This window comes from Augochlora pura, chromosome 5, assembly GCF_028453695.1.
Source record: "Augochlora pura isolate Apur16 chromosome 5, APUR_v2.2.1, whole genome shotgun sequence".
In the NCBI taxonomy this organism is placed as follows: Eukaryota; Metazoa; Arthropoda; class Insecta; order Hymenoptera; family Halictidae; genus Augochlora; species Augochlora pura.
The window spans coordinates 6,731,503-6,758,668 of NC_135776.1; the positions used below are offsets into that span (position 1 = coordinate 6,731,503).

At 33.7% G+C, this 27,166-nt stretch overlaps 6 protein-coding genes across 8 annotated transcripts; 2 read left to right on the plus strand and 4 right to left on the minus strand.

Moving 5' to 3' along the window:
• The first annotated feature begins 391 nt into the window (after positions 1–391).
• LOC144469951 (short neuropeptide F) lies at positions 392–5,271 on the plus strand. 2 transcript variants are annotated; one of them, XM_078180701.1, is made up of 4 exons: positions 392–501; positions 3,165–3,266; positions 4,129–4,310; positions 4,948–5,271. In XM_078180701.1, the coding sequence occupies exons 2-4, from the start codon at positions 3,176–3,178 to the stop codon at positions 5,002–5,004; spliced, it is 330 nt and encodes a 109-aa protein (XP_078036827.1). In that variant the 5' UTR covers positions 392–501; positions 3,165–3,175; the 3' UTR covers positions 5,005–5,271. The 2 variants fall into 2 exon arrangements, with proteins under 2 accessions (XP_078036827.1, XP_078036826.1); XM_078180700.1 differs by having other exon boundaries at positions 398–563.
• Positions 5,272–5,552: 281 nt separating this feature from the next.
• Positions 5,553–11,328, minus strand: LOC144469772 (uncharacterized). Its single transcript, XM_078180381.1, has 14 exons — positions 11,187–11,328; positions 10,882–10,971; positions 10,443–10,701; positions 10,142–10,286; positions 9,791–9,990; positions 9,609–9,715; positions 9,221–9,442; positions 8,935–9,138; positions 8,535–8,837; positions 8,255–8,353; positions 7,473–7,855; positions 6,904–7,018; positions 6,544–6,702; positions 5,553–6,042 (listed from the first exon to the last, which is right to left on the minus strand). Exons 2-14 carry the CDS (start codon positions 10,954–10,956, stop codon positions 5,845–5,847), a joined length of 2,469 nt encoding a protein of 822 aa, XP_078036507.1. The 5' UTR covers positions 10,957–10,971; positions 11,187–11,328; the 3' UTR covers positions 5,553–5,844.
• Positions 11,086–12,472, minus strand: Fh (frataxin). Its single transcript, XM_078180382.1, has 3 exons — positions 12,147–12,472; positions 11,633–11,753; positions 11,086–11,556 (listed from the first exon to the last, which is right to left on the minus strand). Exons 1-3 carry the CDS (start codon positions 12,413–12,415, stop codon positions 11,275–11,277), a joined length of 672 nt encoding a protein of 223 aa, XP_078036508.1. The 5' UTR covers positions 12,416–12,472; the 3' UTR covers positions 11,086–11,274.
• Positions 12,473–13,325: 853 nt separating this feature from the next.
• Positions 13,326–17,138, plus strand: LOC144470204 (beta-1,3-glucan-binding protein). Its single transcript, XM_078181109.1, has 8 exons — positions 13,326–13,544; positions 14,365–14,589; positions 14,899–15,008; positions 15,171–15,313; positions 15,417–15,580; positions 15,919–16,283; positions 16,352–16,453; positions 16,839–17,138. Exons 1-8 carry the CDS (start codon positions 13,400–13,402, stop codon positions 16,944–16,946), a joined length of 1,362 nt encoding a protein of 453 aa, XP_078037235.1. The 5' UTR covers positions 13,326–13,399; the 3' UTR covers positions 16,947–17,138.
• A 117-nt stretch (positions 17,139–17,255) lies between these two features.
• Mrps10 (mitochondrial ribosomal protein S10) lies at positions 17,256–18,527 on the minus strand. The gene is made up of 5 exons (XM_078181108.1): positions 18,317–18,527; positions 18,128–18,247; positions 17,898–18,025; positions 17,587–17,788; positions 17,256–17,375 (listed from the first exon to the last, which is right to left on the minus strand). Exons 1-5 carry the CDS (start codon positions 18,329–18,331, stop codon positions 17,316–17,318), a joined length of 525 nt encoding a protein of 174 aa, XP_078037234.1. The 5' UTR covers positions 18,332–18,527; the 3' UTR covers positions 17,256–17,315.
• Positions 18,528–18,841: 314 nt separating this feature from the next.
• Positions 18,842–25,887, minus strand: LOC144469906 (uncharacterized). Of its 2 annotated transcripts, XM_078180633.1 has the most exons (10): positions 25,247–25,886; positions 23,853–24,802; positions 23,577–23,766; positions 23,308–23,468; positions 22,904–23,190; positions 22,598–22,829; positions 22,319–22,511; positions 21,895–22,235; positions 21,660–21,828; positions 18,843–21,563 (listed from the first exon to the last, which is right to left on the minus strand). In XM_078180633.1, exons 1-10 carry the CDS (start codon positions 25,248–25,250, stop codon positions 19,384–19,386), a joined length of 4,707 nt encoding a protein of 1,568 aa, XP_078036759.1. In that variant the 5' UTR covers positions 25,251–25,886; the 3' UTR covers positions 18,843–19,383. The 2 variants fall into 2 exon arrangements, with proteins under 2 accessions (XP_078036758.1, XP_078036759.1); XM_078180632.1 differs by having other exon boundaries at positions 18,842–21,563; positions 21,660–22,235; positions 25,247–25,887.
• Positions 25,888–27,166: the final 1,279 nt, after the last annotated feature.

Consider the following 27,166-nt stretch of genomic DNA (forward strand, 5'->3'; position numbering starts at 1 on the left):
ACGGCACACGCTACACCGGCGATCTTTCTCGGCGAGCGAAAGGTGTTCCGGAGCCTTTCCGATGCTTCAAAGAGAAAAATTAACTGGAGATGTTATGTAAACAGCTACTCGAATCAACATTTATCTTGAAGATATCTAGTGGCTCCGGGAGATAGGACGGTTTCCCGAAGATTTTCAGTCGAAGAGATCGCAGCGTGCACAGAGATCCGTGCACGAGAGTTTCGAACCCAGCGAACGGAGGAAGGACGCGTGCGCTCGAGATCGCTGGTGGTTGCTTTCGAGTGGTCATCGGGGGGGTCTTGCGCCCACACTCCCCTTCCCCAGAAAAACAGCACATCCCCCGCATCCGTATATATAACGAAGACACCCCCGACGTTGTCTCACTTGGTACCGTTACCGTCGTGTCGCGCGAATCGTTCAATTCCAAAGATCGCACCCTAACGTTACGAGAGAAATCGTCCACTGGTCAAGGATCACCTCGATCTCTTTATATTTTACAGTGTGAGTTCGCTTCGCTTCTTTGAGACGCCGCTGAACAATTTTGCGTTGTGCTTCTTCCAAATGTGAGTCCATAAAGTGTTTTACTATTTCCCTTGGTTTTTCTTCGAATCCCTGGTATTTTTTAAAATTTAATTTTTCTTTGATTTTTTTAAAGTAAATACTGTTCCCTTTTCTCAAACGTAACTTTGTAAGCCATTTACTATTATTTTGTTTCATTTTGCTTTTCTGAATGTTCGTCCATGAGGTATTTAGTATTTTTCCTTAACTTTTGTTTAGATTAGTTGCTGTTCCTTTTTTAGATATTGGCTTACGAAATTTTCTTTTTTTCTTTTTTAAATTTAATTGCTTTTGTAAATATTGGTGCTTAAAGTATTTATTACTTTCTTCAGCATTTTTTTATATTAATTGCTGTCCCTTTTTTAAACGTTGATGCACATAGTATTTCCTGTTTTCCTTGGCTTTTCTTCTTCTTCTTCCTTTTTCTAATTGCTATGCTTTTTTAAATCATTTATCCATAATCTATTTTTCTTGACTTTTCTTGACCAACTTTCCTTGGCTTTTGACACTAGAAGTGATATTTATTAGTCTGTGATTTTCTTTTTATAATTTTCATATTATACTCCTCTATATTATACTCCTTTTATAGAGGCTATAATCGATTTCTTCTTTTAACAGTTTAATGGTTTCCAACTCAGAAATGACATAATGATACTCCTAAGTTCTTTTAATGTTTCCACGGTTTCCTACTTCTTTTGTTCTTTTCTGTCTCCAGTCCACTGTAAATGAAAATTGGTTTCTTCATTAAATAGTTCTGACAAGTTAGAAGTAATACAATGTGATACTCTCGACTTCAATTAATATTTTTAGAGTCTCCCATTTCACTTACTCCTTTTCATCTGCAGCCCACTGTAAATGAAAATCGATTTCTTCATTAAATAGTTCTGATAAATGAGAAATAATTTAATGATACCTTTAAGTTCGTGCGATACCTTTTCATTCCTGTGTTTGCTTTCTATCCGCAGCTTGAAATTGATGAAACCGCCACCCAGTATGATTTTTGTTATTTCTTTTAAAATAGCCATTCTTGTACTATGGAAATTGAGTTTGAAAAGGTTGCAATATAATTGCAAGATGAGTCGTTATCCTGCAGCAATGACAATTGCAATTTCGGTCCTGAAACAGAATATCACATCGATTAATTCAATTTGTCTCTGCAATTATTATTTAAAAGAAAATTAAATATTCAACAAGTGTTAATCTCATTGTTGCATTTGTTACGATTTAAACCATTGCCTACTTTTCTTAAATCTTCCGAAACTATTTAAACTTTTTTCTTCAATTAAATTAATAATCCTGATGGTTCTTCCCTTTTTAATTTTACCATAAATTTTAGCCGAATTAGTTTAATTCACATTTCTCTGAACTGCTTAAATTTGATATCAATCGTTGCTTGCAATTACGATAACAACAATTTTAATTGCTGTTCCCGTTCCAATTTCACACGCGCCATGCGTTCTGCATTTTCTTCGCTCATTAAGCTCATTTGTCCATTTGCATGAAACTTGAACGGCGCCGTTTTTATCAATTAGCTTTCAACCGCGCGCCTCCGTGATATTTAACATTTTCCTAGCTTCCATAAACCGATTAGCATAAAATAATATTCCATACATTTTTCCACAGCTACAAGATTACGTGGAATCGTTTCTCCCGCATTTTTTCTGAATTTTCCCAATTTCTGCTTCCAGTTATCAATCACGCTGTGAAAACATTGAAATGTTCATTGAAAGTATTCCAAGCTTATTTTACAGTCTGCAATTCGCATTTTCTATAAAAATCTTTCTTTCCGTTCATTACTTCCCGTGAGCATAAAGAAATTCTTTTCTAAACGAAAATATTCCTTTGAAATAAAAGACTTCGCCCATTTTCTTTCGAAGCATCGTAAAACTTTTGATTGCTTTCCCGCTTCCGTTGCAACATTTGCTTCTCTAAAATCTGACATGACTTATCGTTTAAAATTGAAAACTCGAGAGAAAATCTATCTCTTAAATAACTTTGAACGTGGCTACATCGTAGCACATTACTCGACTAAATCGAATTACAAATAATAAATTGAGACACTCAGAGCCTTTTAAATTCGAGCCAATGGATTGCCGGCGATCAATCCGGTAAGACTTATGCGAACGAAGAGACGGAACCGACTAATTTCGGTTTATCCGCTCGGCGATATTATCCGAAACGTCTTCCGAGGGAAGCTGTCTTTCTAAAATTTAATTATTCCATTCCGTTTCGGTTCGGCGACGCCGACCGACTGATTTTCCGTTTCGATGGACGTTTTACGAGAGTTGAAATTCCCGTACCACTTGACTGTCGTTGCGACAGGGAACACCGCGACGGACCCCTTTGAATAACAGGTTGCATTGTTTTAACGAAACAATGATCGAGTTTTAAAGGGGCGGAATCGATTGTGTAACCGTGTGCCCACTTGTGATCCATATAACGCGCTGGAACCGATGGCAATTAAATCGACGTAACACCGTAAAACATTACGTTACAACGATCGTTACGCCGACAGTCGAAAACATATACACGTGAAAAATCCCGTAAAAAATCACGAAAAACCGAAGCGACGAATATTTTCGCACGATGCCACATTTTGATTACAGAACAGTCGAAGATGATGTCCTGTCAATTATACGCGAGATCTCTGTTGCTGATCGCTGCCATGGGATTCGTTTCCGCAGCGGAAAACTACATGGAGTACGCAGGTAAATTCAACGCGAAATTCTACTTAGAATTATCAGGATCGCGAGCGGCGATGCCGGTGATCGATACCCGTCCCGGTGTAATCAAACTATAATACGACTTTAATAAGAGATAAGCTGTTCTAGTTGTATTCGCGGGCCACGTGAATTATAGATATGCCGAGTTTTATAACCGAGCGCTACGGTGTTTCCACGATTTCGATAATACTTCCGCGAAATGTAATTAATGTCGACGCTTCGCCGCCGAGGCGGACGAATATTATAGAATATTGCGAATTAATCGCGGTTCAGATCGTATTCGATGCTAAGCCGTGAACTTTTGAGATGAATTTTTAAAAAGATTCCACGCCAATTACAATATACAATGTGAAATTGTTTTCATATTAGTATCTATTCAATTAGTTTAGTCTTTGTGTAAAGTGCAGCGATTTGCATGAAGTACAATTAATATTTTCTAGTAATTTGATTATAATGTAAAACATTTTCAAATCATTCCAATCACTATGCAAAATTTACTGCATCGATTGCAATTAATATTCCTGTGATATCCTTAATCTCTATGCAAAATACAAATTTTCGACATAAATTACAGTGTACGATATTGCATTATTTTAATTTTTCTGCTGTTTGAAAATGTTTTCTCTAAAAATAGTCTCTTTGTTACAAATAAAATTTGAATAACAAATTAAAACTTAAAATTGCTTTCTTTTTTAAATAAAAATGTGGAAGGTTTTCTATGACAAAATGATGTTAATACGAAAGATTAGGTTCGTCAGTATGCGCCTGAATAGGAGAGAGTTAATTGTTAGAAATGAAACAGCGTTGTTCTCAATATTTTCATACATTTTTCTTCTGGATTCATTAGACGAGATACCTGATAGATCACCTGCAGCGAACATTCGCGAGCTTTACAGACTTGTAATGCAACGCAATGCATATGAGGACGCTGGTCTTGGCGATATTCCTTTGGAGCATCTGATGATCCGCAAGTCGCAGCGATCGCCATCTTTGCGACTACGATTTGGACGCTCGGAAAATCGATTGCCTGTAAGTCCTGCATTGCCAATTTTTATCAAACGAATAATCATTCGTAACGAAGAATAACTGATTAAAAAAACAGCCAAATATGATTTTAACCAACTTAAAAATGTTTATAAAAGTATAAGCTTTGATTTGAGTAAAATTGATCAAATGTAAAAAGCAAAGTTGCACGAATAAAGTGCAATGAAAAGGTTGCAATGAAATTCTATTTCTACAGTTGGTTAAAAGAAAATAATTCTAACACGCTGTTGTTTCTTAATATTTTTATAAAATTCATTGTATATTAAATTATATACTCTTTTTAGCTTCTTGATTGATTTTATATCTCTAAGAGTAATTTCATAGTTATATTATATTATATATAACGAAAGAAAGAATTATTGAAAGAACTATAGTTTGAATTAAAAATTAATGGGGAAGTTATTAATAGCAATTAAACTGTATTTCGAGCGTAATATTTATTTCTTGTTAATTTTATATGTTATACTTTTATAAGCGTTAAGAATTTAAAAATTATTCGGCAAACTAAGAAACTACAATACTGAAGATAATTTTTATATAAAATAGAGAAAAAGTGAACTTTCCTTATATAATATTTTATATAATATTTCGGGAAATTTCGCATGACTTATCTGTGTTGCAGATCGGAGCACTGTCAAAGGCCATGAACAATATTGTGTCCTCGAGGTTCAACGATTGATAAGAATCAGCCAATTTTCTTTATTTTCTACTATTGCTGCCACCCTCGAGCAAAGTATAGAGCTTCTAACAATGATTTTCGTATGGTGTACAATTTTTAGTGGCTTTTATCTACGTTCTATTTCAACGTTCGGTTATGCGATAGAAGGATACAAAAGGATCTATTAATTAAATCGAAATCTGACCATCATCTTTTAATTACAAAGTATGACGAAAAACGGGAACACTGTGAATGTATAATAACAAAGAATGGAATAAAAAATTTTACTGACGCAACCAATTCTTCATTTATCTAATTTCTTAACGAGAAAATAAATTGGATCTACTTTTCATGGCTAGCACTTTTAATGAAATTTATTGACAAACAAGTTGTCGGTACTTAACATAATGTATTAAAAAATACAAGATACTCCCAAATTTTTTCTAATAAAATCGTTTATTTATAATTTTTAAATACTCTTATAATTACTATAATTTCTAAATGCTAATTTATCATTTATAATTATAGTATATTATTATTATATTTTAATTAAGTTCTATTATAATTGCTACAATATAATTTCTATATGCTATTTTATCATTTTCTTATTAGAAAATTTTTTAAGGCAATGTTTCTTATAGAAATTAATGACGAACAAGCTGTCAATATTTAACATAAATTATTAAAAAACTAAGATACTCCCAGCTTTCTTAATATAATCATTTATTTATAATCATTAAATGCTATCGGTGCAATTGCCTATGAATCATTTTTAATTGCTAAGTCACATTGGAATATTATAATCTACTTTTAAATAGGACACTTCTTCCAAATATGTTTACTGATTTTCTTAAATAATTATTACTTAAAATGTGCTGTCTTCACTGTAGTACACAGCTTTTTAATCGAATGCATAGCCTCTCGATCCTCGTACGATAATTCACTTATATTTTTAAATTCTGGACGCATTAAGATTTGGTTTCGCGCGCGTTTCATTGGTATAGAAAGTGGCATAGTTAAAGCTTTCCTCCAATTAGTCTTCTCATACTCGATGAGAAACTATAATAAACATAAAAGTGGATTTAAAAAGTCATACATGACATACAACATCTTAATAATTATTATCATTGAATAATATACTAATTATTGTATCATTAACACGTTGATCGCCGTCTCACGAGCCACGACAATTAAATAAGATCAAAACAATTTATTTGATTAACCAAAGAAGCTAATATTTCTAATATTAATCACCTTTTAATATTAATTAACTAAACTAAATTTAATAGTAGAATAAAAATTGTCAGCATCAATTACAAGATGCAAAAATTATGGAAATTTCAAACTGTTTAAACATTCCTGGTACTTTTTATTTTATCTATTCATATTTGCCATAAATGCATAATATATCTGTCTAATGATAACTTGATCAAACTGCAGGGAGTTAATTGTAAAACAAATAATTTCGCAATGCAAATAATTGGATAGTAATTTGTGGACATGGCAATCAACGAGTTTAGATGATTTAGTTGATGGAGTTAATTAACTGCAAATGCTAACCTGGTCAAACGTGGTATCTTCAATATGAAACATTATATATGTTAATGGCTTGATAAGCGGATCAATTTCCGGTATAGTGGTAGAACCATTTTGAATATCGTTCTGTCGCAGATTATTTAATAATATTTCTGCTGCGCAGACTAGACATTTGTGTACTACCTAGATCACCAGAAAATTACAATTACAATTTATAAAATTATCATTACAATTATCATTACAATTTGTAAAATTATATTTGCGTTTTGCAAAATTATATTTTTATTCTACAAAAGTATATTTATTATGTATTCTATATAATAATATTCATTTATAAAATGAATACATTTCATTTTATATATGAAGGGACCTTGCTACACTTACTTTTAATGCTTGCCGCCCGGATTCGGTAAACAATAGTTCGTCAGTGCATGTTTCAATGATGGAAGCCATACCAGTTACCTCTTTATCGCGTGGATTCTCGTTCATTCTTTGAATACTGAAAACCCCATGCTTTTATATTGAATACTGAAAACCACATTTGTAGAAAATAGTGAAAAAATTAGAATTTGTCGAACAAATTTGAAAAATCGTATTTTTATGCATTTTACATATTTTTAATACTATTTCGAGGTGTACTACAATTCCACCAGTATAATTATCTAATACTTCTTACTGCATTTAATTGTACACGATGTTTTAAAATTTCAATTCCTAAGAGAATTATTTCATCTCGAAAAAATTACTGCAGAAAGCATTAAAATTTTAATTTCAGACTGTACAAAAATTAGAAAAAATATCGTTATAAAATAGAGTCATACAAACTAAACTAATTAAAGAAGAATTAACATTTAAAATTCGAAACAGATCCTGTTTTCTTAGATCTTATAGATCACTGACAGAAAGACTGATTTAACGAAACGAAATTAAAAAGACCCTTTAAAATATCTTACTTCTGATTCACTAGCTGGAAGAAATCATCGATTTGCAACGTGTGTTTATTGTCCTCGTCGATGCTACAGATTGCTTCCGCCAAGATAGTGGCTATCATCGAATCATCGTTGGATTCGAACAAGCTCAATTCGTGGACGGCTCCTTTGGGAGGTGGATCGACTTCCGTTTCCAGCTTGCACTTCCCCGAGAACTCGAACAGAGCGGAATAAAGTGACGTGCACAGAATATGGAAAAGAACGTTCCCGCCGATCGGATGACAATGAGCCGGGACATTGTCATTTAACGCGAGAGCGATCTTCAAAACGGTGGTCGGCAATGTTACGTATAATTCGGCGAAGCAGCCAATTACCAGCGACATCGCCTGATACATGCTGGCTCCTGTCTGCAATTGTTCAGTGTCCATTTTTTTGCGACTCGAATCACCTCGGATTCGAAGATTGATGTCTCCCCTTTATGTTCATCGGATAAAGCTCGGTGTACGATGCTTTATTGACGTTTTACTACATTTTTAATGCCGAGTGCACCACCGTCTACTAGAATAGCCGACGGTGTCACGGGTCCGATGAAATTGGACACTTCCCGTTAAAAATTCAATGAAACAGCAACAATAAATCGTATATGAAAGTTTAAGGACACGCTGTAAAGGGCAGACTTCATTCGTCAAATTCTATATAGTTGGAGTTGCGATAAGTAGTCGTTTAAACTTAGAACACATGTTTCAATGTTACAATTTTTAGAAGAATAATTAAAATTATTTTTATCAATGCAACTGACGACTTACTTTTGCGGCTTCGAGCAACAATTCAATGATCGGCGGCATCATGTCCTTCAAAGGTTTCAAAATTGCATTCAGCCAAGGTGGCCTGCATTGATTCCAGACCTAGACAAGTGTAAAACAAATTGCATTTTTAACGTAATTAATAAACTGTGACTTTTTATGCGAAACAAAAATTGTCTGGATTAATTGCAACAAGAGAGTATTATACAAAAATTTACTTCCTCCTCTAATAACTTTAATAAGTTGCAAAGAATACAATATTTCTTCAGGATTGATTTAATACCTGTTGCCGATTCAGATAATTCGACCAGTCATGATTTTGCTTCAAGCATGGCACGATAACGCGTTCAGGTTCCTGCACTATGTAGCTCAAAACGTGCATTAGGCTATACAGATTTAAGGGTGACGTTGTTTTTATAAAATGATTGCACAGTGCACTGTTGCAAAGAAAACCTCCACAGTTTTTCACGTCTTTCTCGGAAGTCTTCGACGTGTAGTAATTGTCCTCGGACGTGTAATCGCCACAATCGCGAATTAAAATGTCCAACAGGATCTTGGATACGGCGTAGTCGTTCATAGAAATTACCTAAAAAAAAACACGTAACAAGATTAGTATGTTATATTATGGTTAATTTGTTAAAATGATTAAGAAGGCGAATAAGATCTGCAATCCAGTTACTTACCTTTATTACCTGAGGCCAATTTGGTTGTGGTTGGTGTCTAAGTATATTCAGTTCTAGAATGACTGCTCTGTCTTCGGGAAGACTCGTGATGTAGACGTCGGAATCGATTGATCCTAACAAATTGGGTGCGCATATTAGCAGCCAGGGTGCCGGTCCGTGACGCGGTTGTGAAATCTTTAAATTGTCGAAGCCTCCACGGAAAGCCTGAAAAATAAAATCATCGTTGAAAATTTGATAAAAAGAAATGTAGAACTTTCTGTATTGCTATTTACAATATCAATTGTACCTGATACAATTCCTGAAGTGGCGTGCCCCTCAGTAATAAGCAAATGAACAATTCGTTGCATTTAGCATGAATGTCCCTAATGGCGACTGGTAATTTATTTAATTTCATTCCGATCATTTCGCTGACGCTGACAAAGGCGTTCAATGCAAGGTATCCGGTGCAACATAGAACATTGAAGGCATCCGTCCAAAATTGTTCGGCTCGTGCTAAACTTGGTCGAGCCTAATACAATAAACAATATCGTACCTTTTACTACATGCTAATATGATAGAAAAATACAATTGTCACTGAATATAGAGCACAGAAAATTATTTCTTTTCTTATGAAAAGATATAATAAGCAATCGTTTTACAATTAAAATTTGAATGGTGTTTATAATATGACTTACATAAATGAATCGTGTTACAATAATGGAAAGCGATTCGTTCAGCATCCCCGTGAAAATGCGCTGCGCCATTTTTGGAGAAACAGTGTCCCACAAATCAGTTTTTGTTCCTAACAATTTTATGATTTATTATATAGAAAATTGTACTATAATTATGCTTAAAAAGGGACAATGACTTATGCTACCTTGCATGTACAGCCACCACATTTGTATCACAAAGGAGCAGCGTTCGCGTTCGAAGAATGATTTTGTATCGTGCCAATTAAGGGAGTCTGCCTCATTGAGGATGTACAATGAAATTAAACGGCAATGTAAATCTAGTAGTCTTTCTGCTACAGCTTCGGCCATCTCGTGATACGATTTGTAAGACTTGTTTATCTTTTCACTGTTAATAATTGGAAAATACATTCATTTACTTCGGATATAGATCAACCCTTAACTGATATACAAAATAATACAGGCATGGAGTATACTAATTAAGAGTTGAAAACATTTAAGAAATTTTTATCTTATTGAATAACTATAAATAAATGTACCCTGTCTGTGCAGAAACTGTGCTTTTAGACTGTTGACTGTAACACCACAAACAATTTCTAACCAATGCTGCTGCACCTAATGTTGCTGTTAACACTGTTAAGTCTGCATGATCCAATGACTCTTGAATGAGCAAATGCAAGTGTTCTGAAATTAGTATATTAACTGTTTATGCTGGCCTAGTGTTAATACAATGCATAAATTTTAAAAAATAGTAGTAGATCAAAATATTTTCTATTAAAATCGTAAATATGGATTAAACATTCTTTCCAATATAAACTTGGATATTCATGAAGTCAATACCTAATAATTGATCTGCAGTATCAACTACTGTTAATACAAATTCGGATGGCAGAATTCGTTTAATGACTTTGTCTTCGGTTCCTGCGCTATCAGCAGCTTCGAAACTTGTTAATCCAGAGTGTCGTTTGAAAGTCGCTTGGAAGTCTAATTCCCACCATGTGACAATTTTAATGGCAGCGAAAGAAGCGTGCCTAGGAAAGTCAAGTTTTCCACCGCATATTCGCGTGCACAGTGGCTCTTTTAGCACCGTCTGCATCTCCTGCATCATTAGAGCATATCACGCTAGTCTATGATTTTTTAAATTAATTTTCTAAGAAGAAATGTTATCGAAATTCTCGCCTACGATTTCTATAAAATTGATATATACTATAAAGCCTCCAAATTGGAATAAGGCCCCGTTTTTTACAATCGCATCTATTATAATTACTAACATTATTACCTGATAATATTGCATGTCGCGTTGCAACAAAATTCTAACGCGATCTACTAAGTTGCCATCTTCCATAATCTCCATGATTGTTGTTAGTTGCTTAAAAATTGATATTAAAAATTACTTAACGTTCTAGTCAAATGAAATTCGGTAACAATGATTAACTACTTCAATATTTGTTTATTTGTTTGTATAAAAATTTTATAAACTATGAATAAGTATGGTCATATAAAATGTGCACAGTAAGTTCTAGGAAGAGACTGAATGATTGTGTAAAAAAAATGCGAACTTATTGTAAAAATATAAATACTCACATGTTTCTTTTACAATATACTATATTATAATTTATATACAATAATTGAGATTTTAATGGTTGATGCAGGACAGATGTATACACAAGAATCAGAGGTTTTCAGGAAAATTAGCCATTACAGCGTCTTTTTCTCTACCACTAAAGGAACATTTTTCGAAACATGTTGGATTCATTATGATTGCTGGAATCTCATTGTTAAGTAGGTCGTGTAAGGTCATTCCATCATGTTTGTAGATCCATTTCCCATTCACAAAATCATATCTCTTTGGACCAGACTTAGGAGAAGAGAGCCAAATTTGTTTATTTGGGGTCTGTCGATTTATTACATAAGTACCATAGGTTTTACCAAATTTAATAGTCAATACGCCATCCTGCAACATCAATGCATATTAAACTGATGTATATTTTAATAGAGGCTATAATGGAAGAAAATACTGAAAGATATACCCCATAAGATACATCTGCTTCTGTTAAATGTGGTGAACTCTCAATTAACTCATCGAAGTACTCTGTTAACGAGTCCAGAGTTTCATTTGTCACTTTCTCAAATAATACAGGTGTGAGTTCTCTGTAAAAAAGGAAACACTTGTTAATATTTCAGACAGTTAAATTAAATAATAATATTTTAAGCAGATTATTGTCTACAACTGATCTGTCTATGTACCAGTAGTCTACTTTTAGACGCACAAAAATAAATTAATCAAAAATAAATTGTGCTCCAAATATCAAATCTGAGATGACCGACTACTATATCAAATTAATTAGATAACATAACAGAAAGTACTGTTATAATCATGGACAAATGAAAGGTTTCTTTCTGCTGATTATTATTTTTAAACATTTTGGCCATCTCATCTTTATTAGAGTATAAAACATCCACCAATAAAAGTTGATAGAATTTTATATAAGTTTACATTTGTGAAATGTTAATGAATTTGAAATAACTTTAAAACGAACTCACGTGTCAGTTGAATATCCTTGGCCACTGTTTCCAGTGGATGAAAATTGTGCAATTAATTTATGATTTGTTGCTTTCAAACCACTTTTATTACTCCAACATTCTTCAGGTTGCAACACAAGATAACCTACAATGTTTCGTTTATGTTGTACCCTTATTCCTTTAGTTAAATACTTGTTGATAATATTTGGTACGGTGTCACAGGAAGTAATTCTACAGCAACCATACTTGGTTACGTTCCTTGTCAACAACATTGTAAATTTTCTATACATTCGATATTGATCAAACACACTTTTTAAACATCGCCATCAACCGTGTCTCCCGACATGTCTCATTGTATCCATTTAAATGTGACGTCACAGTACCGGGCCGAATCAAATGAAATTTGAAAAATAAGTTCATTCGGATTTCCTAATTCAAAGTTAAACATTCGAGTGTTATTTCAACTATTACGTCAATCTAAATTGATCTAAACATGTAATACATAATTCTTAATATTTCCATCCAAACAATATATGTAATTATTATAATATTAGAAGCAATATCTGCTAAGCGATTAATATTTTTAAATTATGAAATGCAATTGATAATCTCAATTCTTGTATTTTTTCTAAAACATCAACTACTCTATTGAATTCTATAATAAAATTCGAACAAAAGTACATCATTAAACTAAAAGTTTTTGAAAGTTAGTATAACTGCAGCAATCATTTTAATTTTCTATTTTAAAATTACAATTATAAGTACACAGCACATTTTTACGTTAGATAAAAATAGTCTAGATATGAAAATAACGCGATAGTACTTTTGAATCCTTTAAATAATTTTAATTAGCTGAAAATAGCTTTGAAATTCTTCGAATAATTTCAATTGGCTGAAAATAATAAAATAGTATTTCTAAAAACTTCAAATAATAAAATACTGTAGCTGATTACAATAAAATAACATTTTTAGTGAACAAATTCAGGGGAATCCACACCAACAATAAAAAAAACCCGGTTCCCTTCACCGATTTCATTTTGCTCATGTTCGGTTAAGCAAACCATAATTTCCCATTCAATGTGCTTTTATTTTAGATCTTGGGATGCCCCGGAAGAAACGATAGTGCGAGAGCCGTGGAAAGGACTGGTTCGGAGATGAATAAAAGTTATCAAAACCACGTGCTCAGATCAGTATTGAATCTGCAGTCCGCAGCGTTTACTTTGCCGTGCGAGCCGCGTTGTTAATATTTTACTGCGCGAATTTGTCGAAGCAAAATGTTGAGTCGCGGCGGCTTTATAGTAACGTTTCTAGTTATTTTCTTAAAGTGCGAAGAATTTGTTGCTCAACAAAACTCTAACGTCCTGCAGAAACCAACATTTACGATGCTGTCACCGAATCAGATTCGAGTTACAATCCCAGGCAAGTGAATAATAAGAATCGTTCAATGAATTTAAAAAAAAAACTCTGCGAATTTTTATTGTTATATGTTTTGAATTTTCTTTTTAATTAATAAGTAACCGAGGGCACGATGAACAATTTTCTTAGACGTGTTTACATATAGATGTGACAGATTTATTGGAACACTGATTAGCGGGGTTTTCCAACGCGTGTAACGGTGCATGATTCATAATTAAATCCCATATGTTTATATAAAAATTGCCTATCTCAGTAATATTTAATTAAAATGAAGTAAATCCTTTTGAATAGATATAATAAGTTAAAATCAATATAACGATATTGTTAAAGCTTTCTCAATTTTTCCACTGCTTTTTGTGCGAAATGATAGATAATAATTTAAAAAATTGAAACTAACAATTTCCTTACTATTATTATATGAAATATAGAATGAAAGATTTTTAGTTTATTTCGTTAACTAAAAGGTAACTTATGATAGAGATCAATTAAAAATTAAATTGATACTTCTGATCGATATTATAAGTACAAGATCTGCAATTTATTTACAATATCATTCTGTTGCATGTGTTATGTTATTCAGATAATCCTTATCTGTTACATGCGTTCGAAACTTAATAACAAAGATTCCACAGAATTACTACGTAGAGTAGTAATTGGAAATGATGCGGCACTTACGTTTGCAAATTCCTACAAAAACAGAATTTCCGATTTTTGCTCTGTTCACATACTCTGAAAACATGTGGTAGTGTTTGTACGATCTAAAAGTATTATTAAAACATTCGACAAAAATGTATAAAACGTACTTTTTTTATTATATCTTTAGATAGAGGCGGACTACGTTTTTTCTCTTTCAATGGTAACATAAATAGAAAGATCGCGATAAATAAAGCGGGAGATATATCAGGCGAAACTTTTAGACCAAAAAATGGAAAATGGACGATTGACATGAGCCATCATAACTTGCAAAATGGAAATGTTATATATTATTGGATCCAGGGCCAAATTAATGAGAACATATATACTCTACTCGACCAATGGACAATTACAGGTACGTGTTTTCTAATTGTTACTAATTTCATAATACGATATCTCAATAAATATCTGAAAACCCAAAAGTCAAGATTTTTCGATAATTAAAAATATAAACTATGCGATAAATATCTAAAAACCTAGAAACTAAAATTCTGAATAATTAACATATAATAAATATCTAAAAACCCTAAAACTAAGATTCTAAAATAACTAAAAATGTGAATTATACAAACGAAAATATATTTGTGTGAATTATTGTCTTAAAAAACATCTAAAAGTTTGAGATTTTTAAATAATTAAGAATTAACGTGAATTATCATTACAGACGGAACGGAAAGCAATGGAGGATCACCTAGTTCAATATTGTTCGAAGAAAATTTTGATACCTTGGATTCAACAATTTGGGAACGTGACATGAGAATACCATTAGGACCAGTAAGTCATTAAAAATGATATTGTGATTTATATCACAAATTTCAACGATTAACAATAGCAATTGCGATGCTTGAGTACTAATTGTAATTAATGATTACATTGTGTGTAAAATCAACATTTAGTAAAGTAACTATTTAATTATTATTTAATTTTCTATTTCAGGACTACGAATTCTGCGTATACCATAATGAACACCACGAAACTTTGCTAAAAATTGTCAATGGCAAAGTTGTATTCGAGCCAAGAATTTTGGAGGAAGTTTATGGCGATCGTGCCACCGCGTATGGAAGAATGCAACTTAGTGGGTGAGCGCACTATAACAAAGCAAACTATTAAATGTAATTGTACTTTGCTAAAATTGATAATATTTTGCAAATCCATCAAATCTTTTTCTTTAATATATATCAGCTGTACGAGCAACTATCCGGATGAATGTGCACGAAACGCGACATCCTTCAGCATTTTGCCACCTGTTTTATCGAGTAGATTGACCACAAAGAAAAGATTCAACTTCCGTTATGGCAAAATCGAGATTAGAGCGAAGTTTCCTTATGGCGACTGGATATATCCAGGTATTTAAAGATTTTACTTATGTACATTCTCAGCTTTTCAAAATAGATATTTGAAGATTCCTCTTATAGATCTATTAGCTTTACTGTTGCTCCCAATGTAATAGCAATTTAATTTAATCGTCAAAGATTGAATATTTTGGTGATGACTTAAATACACTGGGTCGAAATGGTCCAGTCTGTAGATTATTGTAATTATTATATTTCGCACTACAATTTGAAATAATTCAGAATATTAATTTGATTGTCTTTACCTGGAATATAAAATCATTAATAAGGTGAACTCGATAATGACTTAAATTGAATTAGAAGAAAATTAATACGATCTTCATTTGCAACAGAAATGTATCTGCTACCAGTGAACGTAGCTTATGGCTACGGAAATCCTAATGGTCGCATCATCCTTGGCCTTGCCAGAGGAAACGATAATTTAGTCGACCGCAATAAAAGTCAGATTTTTGACTCGAGAAAAGTGGATTTCGGATTCAGGATAAATACAGGCGGGAACGTCGATGATTTCATCGTTTCTAGAGTGAAAGAATTAGGTCCCAAATGGACCCAAGACTTCCATAACTATACAACGATATGGGACGAGACTGGATTCACGTTCTCTGTCGATGGTGATATGATTGGCAGACTGAGCCCTGGGCCAGACGGATTTCTGCGTAATAAGAATTACAATACAATGGCGCCGTTCGATCAACAAGTAATTTTTACAATATTCGAATTATAAGGATTATCGTATGATACTTATGCTGATTTATCTGTTCACAGTATTACATTTCTATCGGCCTCGCAGTCGGCGGTGTTCGCGTATTTCCAGACGGAACGGAGAGTTCACGCTATAAAAAGCCATGGCGAAATGTTGGAGCAAAAGTAAGAATAATATTTGCTATAGTAATCATTCTAAGAGATTTTATATTTAGTCTGTAAACATTTCGGAAAAGTTAAATATTTTAATGAAATTCATCACAACTTACTACTTATTATTGTTTCATGACATGAATCAAGAACTAATGAAGTAAATAGTTGACAAGCAATTCATATAAAATTTGTAATTCAATCTAAGGATTATTTAATCCAATTTTGTGCAGCTTTCTCATCTGCTAGGATTGCAATAGGATTAAAAAAATTAATAACTTTAGTTTAAACGTTCCTGAAATCTTCACAATTCATATTTCATCTATACATTTTTACCGTGAATACATGAAATCCTCTATTTATTAATGACCACCAAATAAAAGAAACTGATGCATTCTAGGCGATGTTGCAATTCTGGCAAGCAAAGAACGACTGGTTACCATCTTGGACAAAAAATGGTAAAATGACAACTTTTGAGATTGATTATATTCGAGTATCATCGTCTTGATTAAACAAAAGATGACTGAAATGCTTCTAAAGAAGTGTGCGGAAGTATTAAAATCGTGTAACTATAGCATCATGCCGTATCTATTTATTACTGTTTTATAATACGAATAATAAACTAAGAATTGATTATTAACTTCAATCGATTATTACTATACCCACATTCTTTGTAATTACCGATTTTAAATTCCGCTATTTAAAAATTGTATTTTGTTCACTAATGTAATTAACGAATAAGAAATGAAATTAAAAAATGAAAAATTATATCAACAGTGATCTTCTAATAATATGACTAGAAGAGTAACAAAGTGAATACTTAACAAAGTTGCACAGTTTATTCAATTAAAACTACAATAAACAATAATATTCCCACCTATTGCTCTTCTGTAGGCGATGCTTTTTTAATTGATGCAGGTAATGTTTGCAGTTCAACCTGTCAAACACATTTTATTCAGTTTAATTGTATATCATAAAACAGTACTGCAAGAAATAATCAATAGATGACACACAGCAATTTTTACTTATGCATTTACAATGTGAAATTCTTAGAAATTCTGATATTTATGAATTAAAAATCAGAGAGTGTCATTTATGAATACTTCTTTGCCGTATAAATATAAATAAATAACCAATTGAAATTTTACCCTTGTAGCTTTCATTGCTACTCCTTCCGGAAGATTTCTTTGAAGATATTCTAAGAAAGTGTCAGCTGTTGAACCAGTTAAATGAAAAAAGTCAAGATATCTAAAGTATGTCCTGGTTTCATATTGAACTCGATGCTTTTTAAAAATGTGGACAGATTTTAGTAGAGTGTATCTTTTATGGATAGCTTTCAATGGTTTCACACTGTTAATATAAAATTGATGCGATTAATTATTTTCTCAGCAGGGTTTAGCTTGGTAACAGCCTTTGTCATTTTAACTTATTATTAGGTATAACATATTTTAAAACTCACTTTCTACCAACAGTAATATTTAAATTATTAGCTGCCATAACGGCAAACTGTCCATAACTACTTAAAACCGCAGGATCATTTCCTCTGACTTCAATTTCAAGTTTTTTGTACAATTTATCAGGCACAGGCTGAAATCAGTAATAAATTTTAAAGGAGAAAAAGATTAATAAATATTCTCAAATGTTTGTAGAATAGATGCAGCATAAACGATATTTGATTTCCATCAATACCTCAGCAGCAGCTGAAGAATCGGCCTGTAAATCAGTCGAAAATAACGAGCATGGTAAGAATTTATTATGTCCCTTTTGATATAAGCTGTTATTCACCGGGTTTCGTAAAAATGTGGATATCTGAAATTAAGTACAGCGATTAATTCTAACCTCTTCTATGTTGGTATACCAAATAATAAAACAACATACTACTGTACGAAACATTTGTTATTCTGATTTTCATCAATATAAGGAAGGCCTAAATTTGATGATCTCTAATCTAAACGAGATATATCATTTGCGTTTTAAGACATAAACACGTCGCGAAGAAGATTCGCCGTATAATAATGTGCTACACATGAGAAGTTCACTGGCTTCTACATGCGCAAAGCTTGATAAGCAGTAAAATGGTGGGGATATGCGTGCCAGCTTAGGGAGCACAAATGTGTGCAACCCCAATGTAATCGTACATACTCAAATATTTATACTTAATATTTCATATGTAAATACATTTAATATTAAACTAAATGTAATATAAATAAATGAACCTGACATCAAATATATCGTGTACCGTTTTTATAATTATTCTAGTATTAAATTTTCTTACGATAAAATATCAAGTTGAAATTAAATTTTATTAACGTTAATGCATTATGTATTTGAATTTTAATAGTTCGTATTCACAAATTAAAAATAAAGTTACATAAAAATTTCGTTTAAATATTATAATTACTTGTTTTAATACAAAGTATCTTACGATGTGTTTAGGGAATACATATTCATATTTTACCTTTTTTTCTTATTGTAACTACTTAACAGGCAAGTGTTAAATGTAATGTGCACGAAGTGATGTTTCGAGTGGGCAGAAACTTCACTGTTTTATGTAAATGCAGATTTATTTAGAAAGTACAATTGAACTTACTTTTTACACTGTCTCGTAGATTTATGTAAATACCATTTCCTAAGTTTTACAACTTGAAATTGTAGGTACTATATTTATAGTGAAGTTACGTTCTCAATCAATACTATTGATACTTTATTTAACGTAATACTTAAACAACTGAAATAATAACTTTGAAAATCAAATAGCGTTTCGTTCATATTAATTTGTAGAACGTGCAGAAAATACTATAAAGCCTCGATCGTAGCCATTTCGTAATTCGTTAAATCATTTAACTTAATGTCTGTTCCTGGCCCAAATAACGCGACGGGAAGAATTCGTTAAGAAAACAAATTGTTAACGGTTAATGTTAGCGTTAAAGTAAGGAACGTGAATCTTAATGGTAACCTTTAAACTGGTTAGTAGAAAAGGAACGATGATGTTGGAAATTTGTATTTTGTGTTTGCCACGAGCCTACGTTTTTTCCACTTTGCCAAGAGGACGAAGGTGCTTTCTGATTATTATCGTTATGTGAAGGCGCACATAACTCTCCAATGTTCTTATTGCCATTATTTTGCCACTGCTGTTTCTGCGCGAAACTTTGATCTTTACTCTGCCAATTATCCTGCTGTTTCAGCCACATGTTCGTTGGTTTATCATTGTCCCTCTTCCACGTAGACGACGATGAAGACGAAGCGGTATGATCTAATTTGAGCCACCTCTCTTTCAACCCTAAATTATTACCGTCATCGCCCCAAGGATCTCTCGCATCTTCCGGCAAATCATTCAAATCATCTTTATCGTTCTGCTTCCAAGAATCCTTAGCATTATACGATTCCCATCTACTCTTCTTTGTATTGTCCATCCAAGCCTCTTTGCGAGCATTGAAACTTTCTTTTCCACGAATATTCCAATTATCGTTGCTGTTTCCAGGCATGTTGGACGTACCCCACCATTTATTCTCCGGATTGTGTTGCCACGACTCCTTGCCCATTGGTTTCGGACACGGCTGCTTATTGTTCCAAGAGCTCCCCGCATCAGTATTCCACGATTCATCGCGATTAGAATCCTTGGCGTTCCATTTCTTTGCATTGAAGCCCTTACGACGGTTATCGTTTGACTCGTTTTGGTCCCAATTATTGGTAGAAGTCGAAGGTTTGTCGTTCCTCCAAACGTTCTGGTTTGGTTGTTTCTCAGTGGGTTGTTGCCAAATGTTTTGTTCAATAGCTCCTCTACTAGGTATGTCCCAGTCATCCACGAATCTCTGTTGTGGTGACATTTGTCGTCTTGGTGGTGATGGCTGTCTCCTCGAAGGTGATGTTGGCTGCATAAGTATGTATCTCTGCGGCGATTCTGTGCGTCTCATCGGCGACATTTGTTGTTTTTCATGTAGCATATGTCGTCTAGAGACCATCATTTCCTGCGTTTTTGGAGACATCATTCGGTTGGGAGAAGGAGCTTGCCTTCGCGGCGTAGATGTATCTGGCCTTGTAGGAGACATTTGCTTATTGGAGGACGATACAACGATCATCATCGGAGATACTTGTCGTCGTAAAGTCGAGGGATCCTGATGTCCTATTGGCGATATTGGTCGATTCATAGTCATCTCTGGTCGTCGAGGCGGTGATGCATGCCTCGGTGATTGAGGTCGTCTTTGTGGCATCGCACGTCTAGGTGGAGACATGGGACGCCTTAACGAAGAAGGTGGCGCACCTCTCATGGGCGGAGAACGTTGTCTGTATAATGGCGATGACGGACGTTGCGTGAGGTTGAAGTGTTTTCTAGGAGGAGAACTTGGACGTCTAGGTGGAGACAATAGTGGTCGTTTAGGTGAGTATCTTTTTGGCGGACTCAAACGATGCTTCATCGGAGAATTTTGTCTCCTACTAGGCGAATTTGGTTTTCTCATATTTCCCATTTCATTCCACCGATTCCGTTCGAATGCTTTATTATCTCGATTCCAGTTGTCTTGGGGTGGCTGATCGCGCATGTTCGTATCGTGATACCTGTCAGGCGATTCGCGGAATGAATTTGATCTGCTGTGAGTAGGTGGTCCGACCGGTTCTATTGTGTTTGGTTCCAAGGGCGGTATATTGTTGTACTTTTTGTAGTATGGGCTTGGCTCACCCGTCTCATTATCTGAAAACTTATTTGATAGGGTGATTAGAAAATCTTCGCCGTTCCTTCCTTGCACATATCGACCTTGCGTCACAGATTCCTCCTCGTTGCTGTCTCGCTGTACCGTAGCGTTATCTGCAGGAGCTATACGATCCCAAACGGAGCGAGGAAGCTGACTCTGCAGTTTATTCGTCTGTTCTAGAACCATATTTAACATGCTCTGCAGTTGTTTCGCGGTGTTTATATCTACGGTCGGTGCTGGTCCACTCAGCTTCTCCTTTGCTATCTTCAAGAGTGACTGATGCTCTTTCACCCTTTGAGCGATGTCCGTGTCAAACCGATTATGAGACAATCTTTCCCTTAAATCTGCTTGCTCTCGCAGCTTCTTTTCGTATAGGGTATTGATTTGAACGTGCGAGTTCTCTGCGTTCCATTCTTTCTTCTTTTTAGCTGTCACATCTAATGTTTAATAAAAAAAAAGTTTTATTTCTTTGTACTGTTTGGGACTAAACGAAGACATTTTAAACTGAGAGTTATAGTAATACATCAACTTACCTGGCTGCCAAGGTTTAGCATTAAATTTGTTAAATTTCTTTACTAGTTTTTTCGGCGGGGCTTCACCTACATCCGGCGAATGTGTACGTTTACCTCCAAATTTACCTTTCACATGTGCAGCCTCGATATTTTTCAAATGAGCAGCTCTTCTCGTCAGCGGTTTCGTTTTCTTTATAGGGAATTTTGTTAATAGTTTAACTAAAAACTTTCGTGCTTCATCTTCTTTGACAGCTACCTTTTTTTCGGTTCCGTTGGTCTTTTGCTTGAACGTCTTCTTTTGGTCGGGCTTACCACCAGTTGCTTTCATCAATGCCTGGACAGTCCTTTGGAATGGCGTGGTAGGTATTTTATACACCATTCGTCGTTCCAGTAAGATTACAACTTCGACAAGTGGACCAACTGGCAAAGTGTCAACGACACATGCTACAGTAGGAACAAATGGTGGTCCATGTGCCATAGTCTCTAATGGTCGGGCTAATTCTAATATCGCACGGACTGACTGCTTCGTTAATGTAGTAATCATCACGATTCGCTTGATAGATGCAATTTTTCTGAGGCACGTCATCACTTCAATTGCTGAAAAATATAGAAAAACATATATTTTATATCCAAGATTATAAACTTACGTTGTTGTAGTCGTAAATGTGTGATTAACAAACCCCGGCCAATATTAGTATTTGCATTAATTATTGCGCAAGGTTTGCTTTTTTTCGCTGCTATCACTATTTTGCTTGTTACTTCGGACGCGGTTCCCATGATGAAGGAAGCATTTTTTATGTTATTTAATTCGCACGTCATTTCAGCTTCCTCCACTTCGGATGGGAGATCTACTCCAACAACGTGATGACATTTCTATAATATAATAATAAAGTGTTATGTAATAACAAATGTTGTTATTTATGGTAAAAAGTATTCTTAATAAAGCAGTATATGCTTACTGAAGCCATCATTAAGCCAATGAGGCCAATGCCACAACCTATTTCAATCACAGTTGTTTTTGGAGTAAGCACTAATAGATCCATCACTGCATTTGCAACATTCTCAGCCCCTGCAGAGTTTGACCAAAAATTTGTTTTGGGCGCAAGTTGCACTTTCAATCCTCCAACAATTTCATCCAGTGCTTCCGATCCTACTAAAAATGTTGTGTTTGTTACGGTAATGTCATGAACTCTGTAATTAAAAAATAGGTCAGCCGTCTGTCTTCTGCAATGATCTACTATTTGCTGCCGTGGAACTTTTCTTACTTATTTGTAGATTTGCAGTACAATGATTTAACGTTACAATCTTTGCCTACTCCAGATTCAAAAGTTTGTTTGAAACGATCCATTGTGGTGCGACTAATATTCCTTCCCGTCGCGAACAGCATAAGCTCATCCATGCTGTTACAACGTACCACCAACGATACCCACTCCTGTTTACCTTCGGTACTTGATTCTTTCTTTATCTCCACTTCTTTAACATCCTCCGTATTTTCAGTTCCACTGTTTTGATCACTCGGTTTTTCGGCTGTTTGAATAAATTCTTCAAATATCTGCGAAATTCAATCATAAAATAACGATATTTATAATTATTCTATATTTGCGCTTAATAATAGACAAACTATATCATGTCATTAATTATGGTTTGAGTATAATCGAAAATTGCGCACCTTCACAGCACGGAACACAAAAGGTGGAAATTCAAGTTCATTATTTATGTTAATACCCCATGCTCCGCTTGGTTCCAGTTTCCAAACTGTTTCCGCGCTTTTGGTACTAGAAGTATCGTCGTTGTTTGTCTCCTTGGTATCTTGAACTTTCTTCCTACTACCTAAATAAATGAAATTAAACTATTTAATCATAATATCAGAGTCAAAGTTCTCATCTCGAAATTATTGGAGTTTGAAATCTTGAAACTTCGAAAACGACTTATACTTACAAACGAATTTCCAACGATTTGTGTATGGCTTTTTCAAGGAGCAACGACGAGCTGGTCTCATCTTGCACAGAGGAGGTCCATTTGCTTTTGTTTCCTTTTCCAACCACTTCTCATAGCATGGATACGAAATTCCAAAAATTCTAGCCATTTTTGTTAATCGCTCCTTTATAATTGCCTCTTTCTCAGCTATCTGTATGTAACAATAAATTCAATTTTATAATTTTATACAATATTTTAATATTATTTTCTGTCTCAGTTACGTATCTCAATATATACCTTTTTTTCATACCATTCAACCTTTACAGGAATTACTGTTTCAATTATTACTACTTCCATGTCTGTATTTTTACTATCATTACTAGATGTAGCCTGTTCAACACTAATATCTTTATCTGCTTCATTTGAGTCTGTATTGTTTTGTTCGTTCGAATTAATTGCATTTTTCTCTGTTACCATTTTACTGTTATCATTTTGAATTTGAAAAACAGATGAAGTTAATACCATATCTTCAATTATATTTAAATTATCTAAAATATCTTCATCGGTTACATTGTTCTGTTCATTTAATTGATCCAAATTAATATCAGCTGTGAAATCAATTGATTCTACAGTTGATGCTTCAGTACATTCATTTTTCTCACTATTTTGATCATTGTTATTACTGCTCAAATCATTTGATTGTATATCATCAGTTAGATCTACAAGTGTTATTTCTTCCATTTTTGTTGTATCTTCTTCTTTTTCTGTTGTTAAATCCTCCCCTTCCTTTTTTATAGTCAATTCCTCCTCTTCTTTTTCCATAGTCAAATCCTCCTCTTCTTTTTCCATAGTCAAATCCTCCTCTTCTTTTTCCATAGTCGCATCCTCCTCTTCTTTTTCTATAGTCAAATCCACCTCTTCTTTTTCTACAGTCAAATCCACCTCTTCTTTTTCTACAGTCAAATCCACCTCTTCCAAGTCTTCTTTCTCCTTGTCTTGTGTCAAAGCTTTGTTATTCACATTATCTTCTTCGACATCCGTTTTTCCTTCAGCTGCGTTCTTCTCATCCATATTTTGCTCATTGGCATTTTCTTCATTTATATTCTGTTTGTTCACAATGAGTTCCTCTACATCTGCAGAACTCTCTGAAATCTCATTCTTTGTATTATTAGATGCAACCTCTTCTTCATTACGTTCATCTAATACTTTATGGTTTTCACCTTTGTCTCCAACTGCTTCCGAATTGTCTGTAAAATACTTATTATTAACTACAATTTCTACAGTGAAAATACACAAGAATACAATTATTATTTTCAATTATAACAATCGACGGATAAGAAAAGATTAGCTTGCTTGCTTGTGTTTAATTTTGTTGCAAATAAATGATTAAAAAACGTTATCCAAATGAGGAAAAATAGTAATTGGTTTATTCTTTGCAAGTACATCCACATATTGTCCTATGTATAACGGAATATAAGCGAGCTTATGCATAGGTGCGTAAAAAATATAGTTCATAAGTATATAGATATAACTACTTTGTAATATCATGTTTCGAATAGATTCCGATTCGAAATCCGTGGAAACTTTCACGATATCCCGTTATTCGATGCAACTCGACAGCGGCTAACATTTATGACAAAATCTAAGAGAGGCTTATCGATAAGGTGGAAAATATTGGTACGAGAATTTACCCATTTTCTTGTTGACCTTTATGTGATTTTCGAAGCTTGCGATCCGTGAAACAAATGACACTTACAATTACGGGAAAAACTGTTACTGACGTTGCACTTAATTTCGATAACAGTCTTTGTGACGTAATTGACGCATACAAGGAATCGATGAACTAGTGGAATGAAACCGAATCATTTATCACATAGTTTACTGTTGTTGTACATCTCTGGCTCATCATGAACATTGTACTTATATTATGGCGGTCGGAAAAATAAATCTTCTACGGGTACATTAAATACATAAACGTATGTATATATGTATATACCACTGTGTAATACGGCACTAATTCTTGAATACCTTTAATTACAGATAGAACTCGCGAATTAAAGGAGATTTACATAATCTGCGCTTTATTTCATTTGTACTGCTTTATGCCAAAGAATGCTTAATCGCCTGATGTGCAACGAAGAAAAATGGCGTTCAAAAAGCAATCGATTATGTGACGTTCTGTTCTCGAGACTAGTATCTCATCGATGAAAATTTTCACTACAATCGCACGATGAAAATCGTCATTGTTGAGCTGTGTGTTAATTAATTAATTAAACCGTTGTCTTCGCTTGCTACTTCTTTCCTTCCACGATAATAATTTAATGAAAACATGCTTCGGAAATATATCGGCAGAGGGATTCGACAGAAGAATTTCTTTAGTTTAGTCAGTCAATGGTGACTATGGCCATAGACTATGTTTGCGTGTATTTTTCCAGTTATTAAAGAACGATCACAGCGCCATCAGTGGGATGATTAGAACCATAAAATAAGAGAGGGAAATCTGAAGTTTGATAACGAATAATGATGCTTGGAACAATATCATAATATTGCTACTGTTGTCATAATTTGAAGTGTAACTAATTTTGCTATAGTGAACAATTTTACTTCCAATTTAACCAAAAATCTTTCATGAATTATTTGTTATGATAGTACAACAAATCAATGTTTTAAATGATTTATAAGAATGCATTTAAGAAGATGAGCGCTAATATCCCTAGTATTGACAAGAGCAGAAAACATTTTGGTAAGAATTATCTTTTAAAAATAATACGAGAAAAGAAGTTTTGGAAATCCTTTAATTATCTTAAATCTAAATTCTGAAAGAACGGTCATTATGATAAGGAACTGAAATTTGAACTAAATAGTCGAGAAAATTGATGCGTTAAGAATAATGTAACTACTATAATAATAATAAAAATAATAACGTTATAAAAATATATATAAATTAAAAATTAAATTTGTACAACAGAAGGATGAAAATTACGTTGTTTCTAAATAGACCATACCATTTCTATAAATAGTGTCAAAAACTGCCGGCATTTTTTAATGGCAGTGCAACAAATTACCGGACGAATATGTGTTAATAACACTGTTTAAATTAATCTCGCAATTTACATGGATCACCGTTATTACATTAAATAAAGTCGATGTATTAAATATCTTTATTCCTTTATTTTGTTTATTAACGAATAAGAACTAATATATTCTACTCGATAAAGATAAAGTTAATTGTTTCCAAAATCAAATGAAACGCACACTAAAATGCTCACCCTACAGTAAACCGCGCCACTACACTCCTAGTCCCATTAGTTTCTCGATAATAAACTTCGAAACACGTTTTACACTGAGTTGTGTAGCAGGAACATTACGAACCATTACTGCTGGTTGACTTAGAAACTGGTTTTTAAGTACATGTACATTTCAATCAATTTTTTAAGAGACTCGTATACTTTCAATGATATTCGGTAAATTCGTTTAAAAGTACTACTTTTTCAAAGTAGCATAGCCAACTAGAACTCGATTAGGAATGGACAAAATTCGATTAGGCGTTGAGAAGATCAAATTACGAAAAGTTTCTGCTTCGATAGATAACCACCCTTAGTTCCAAGTTA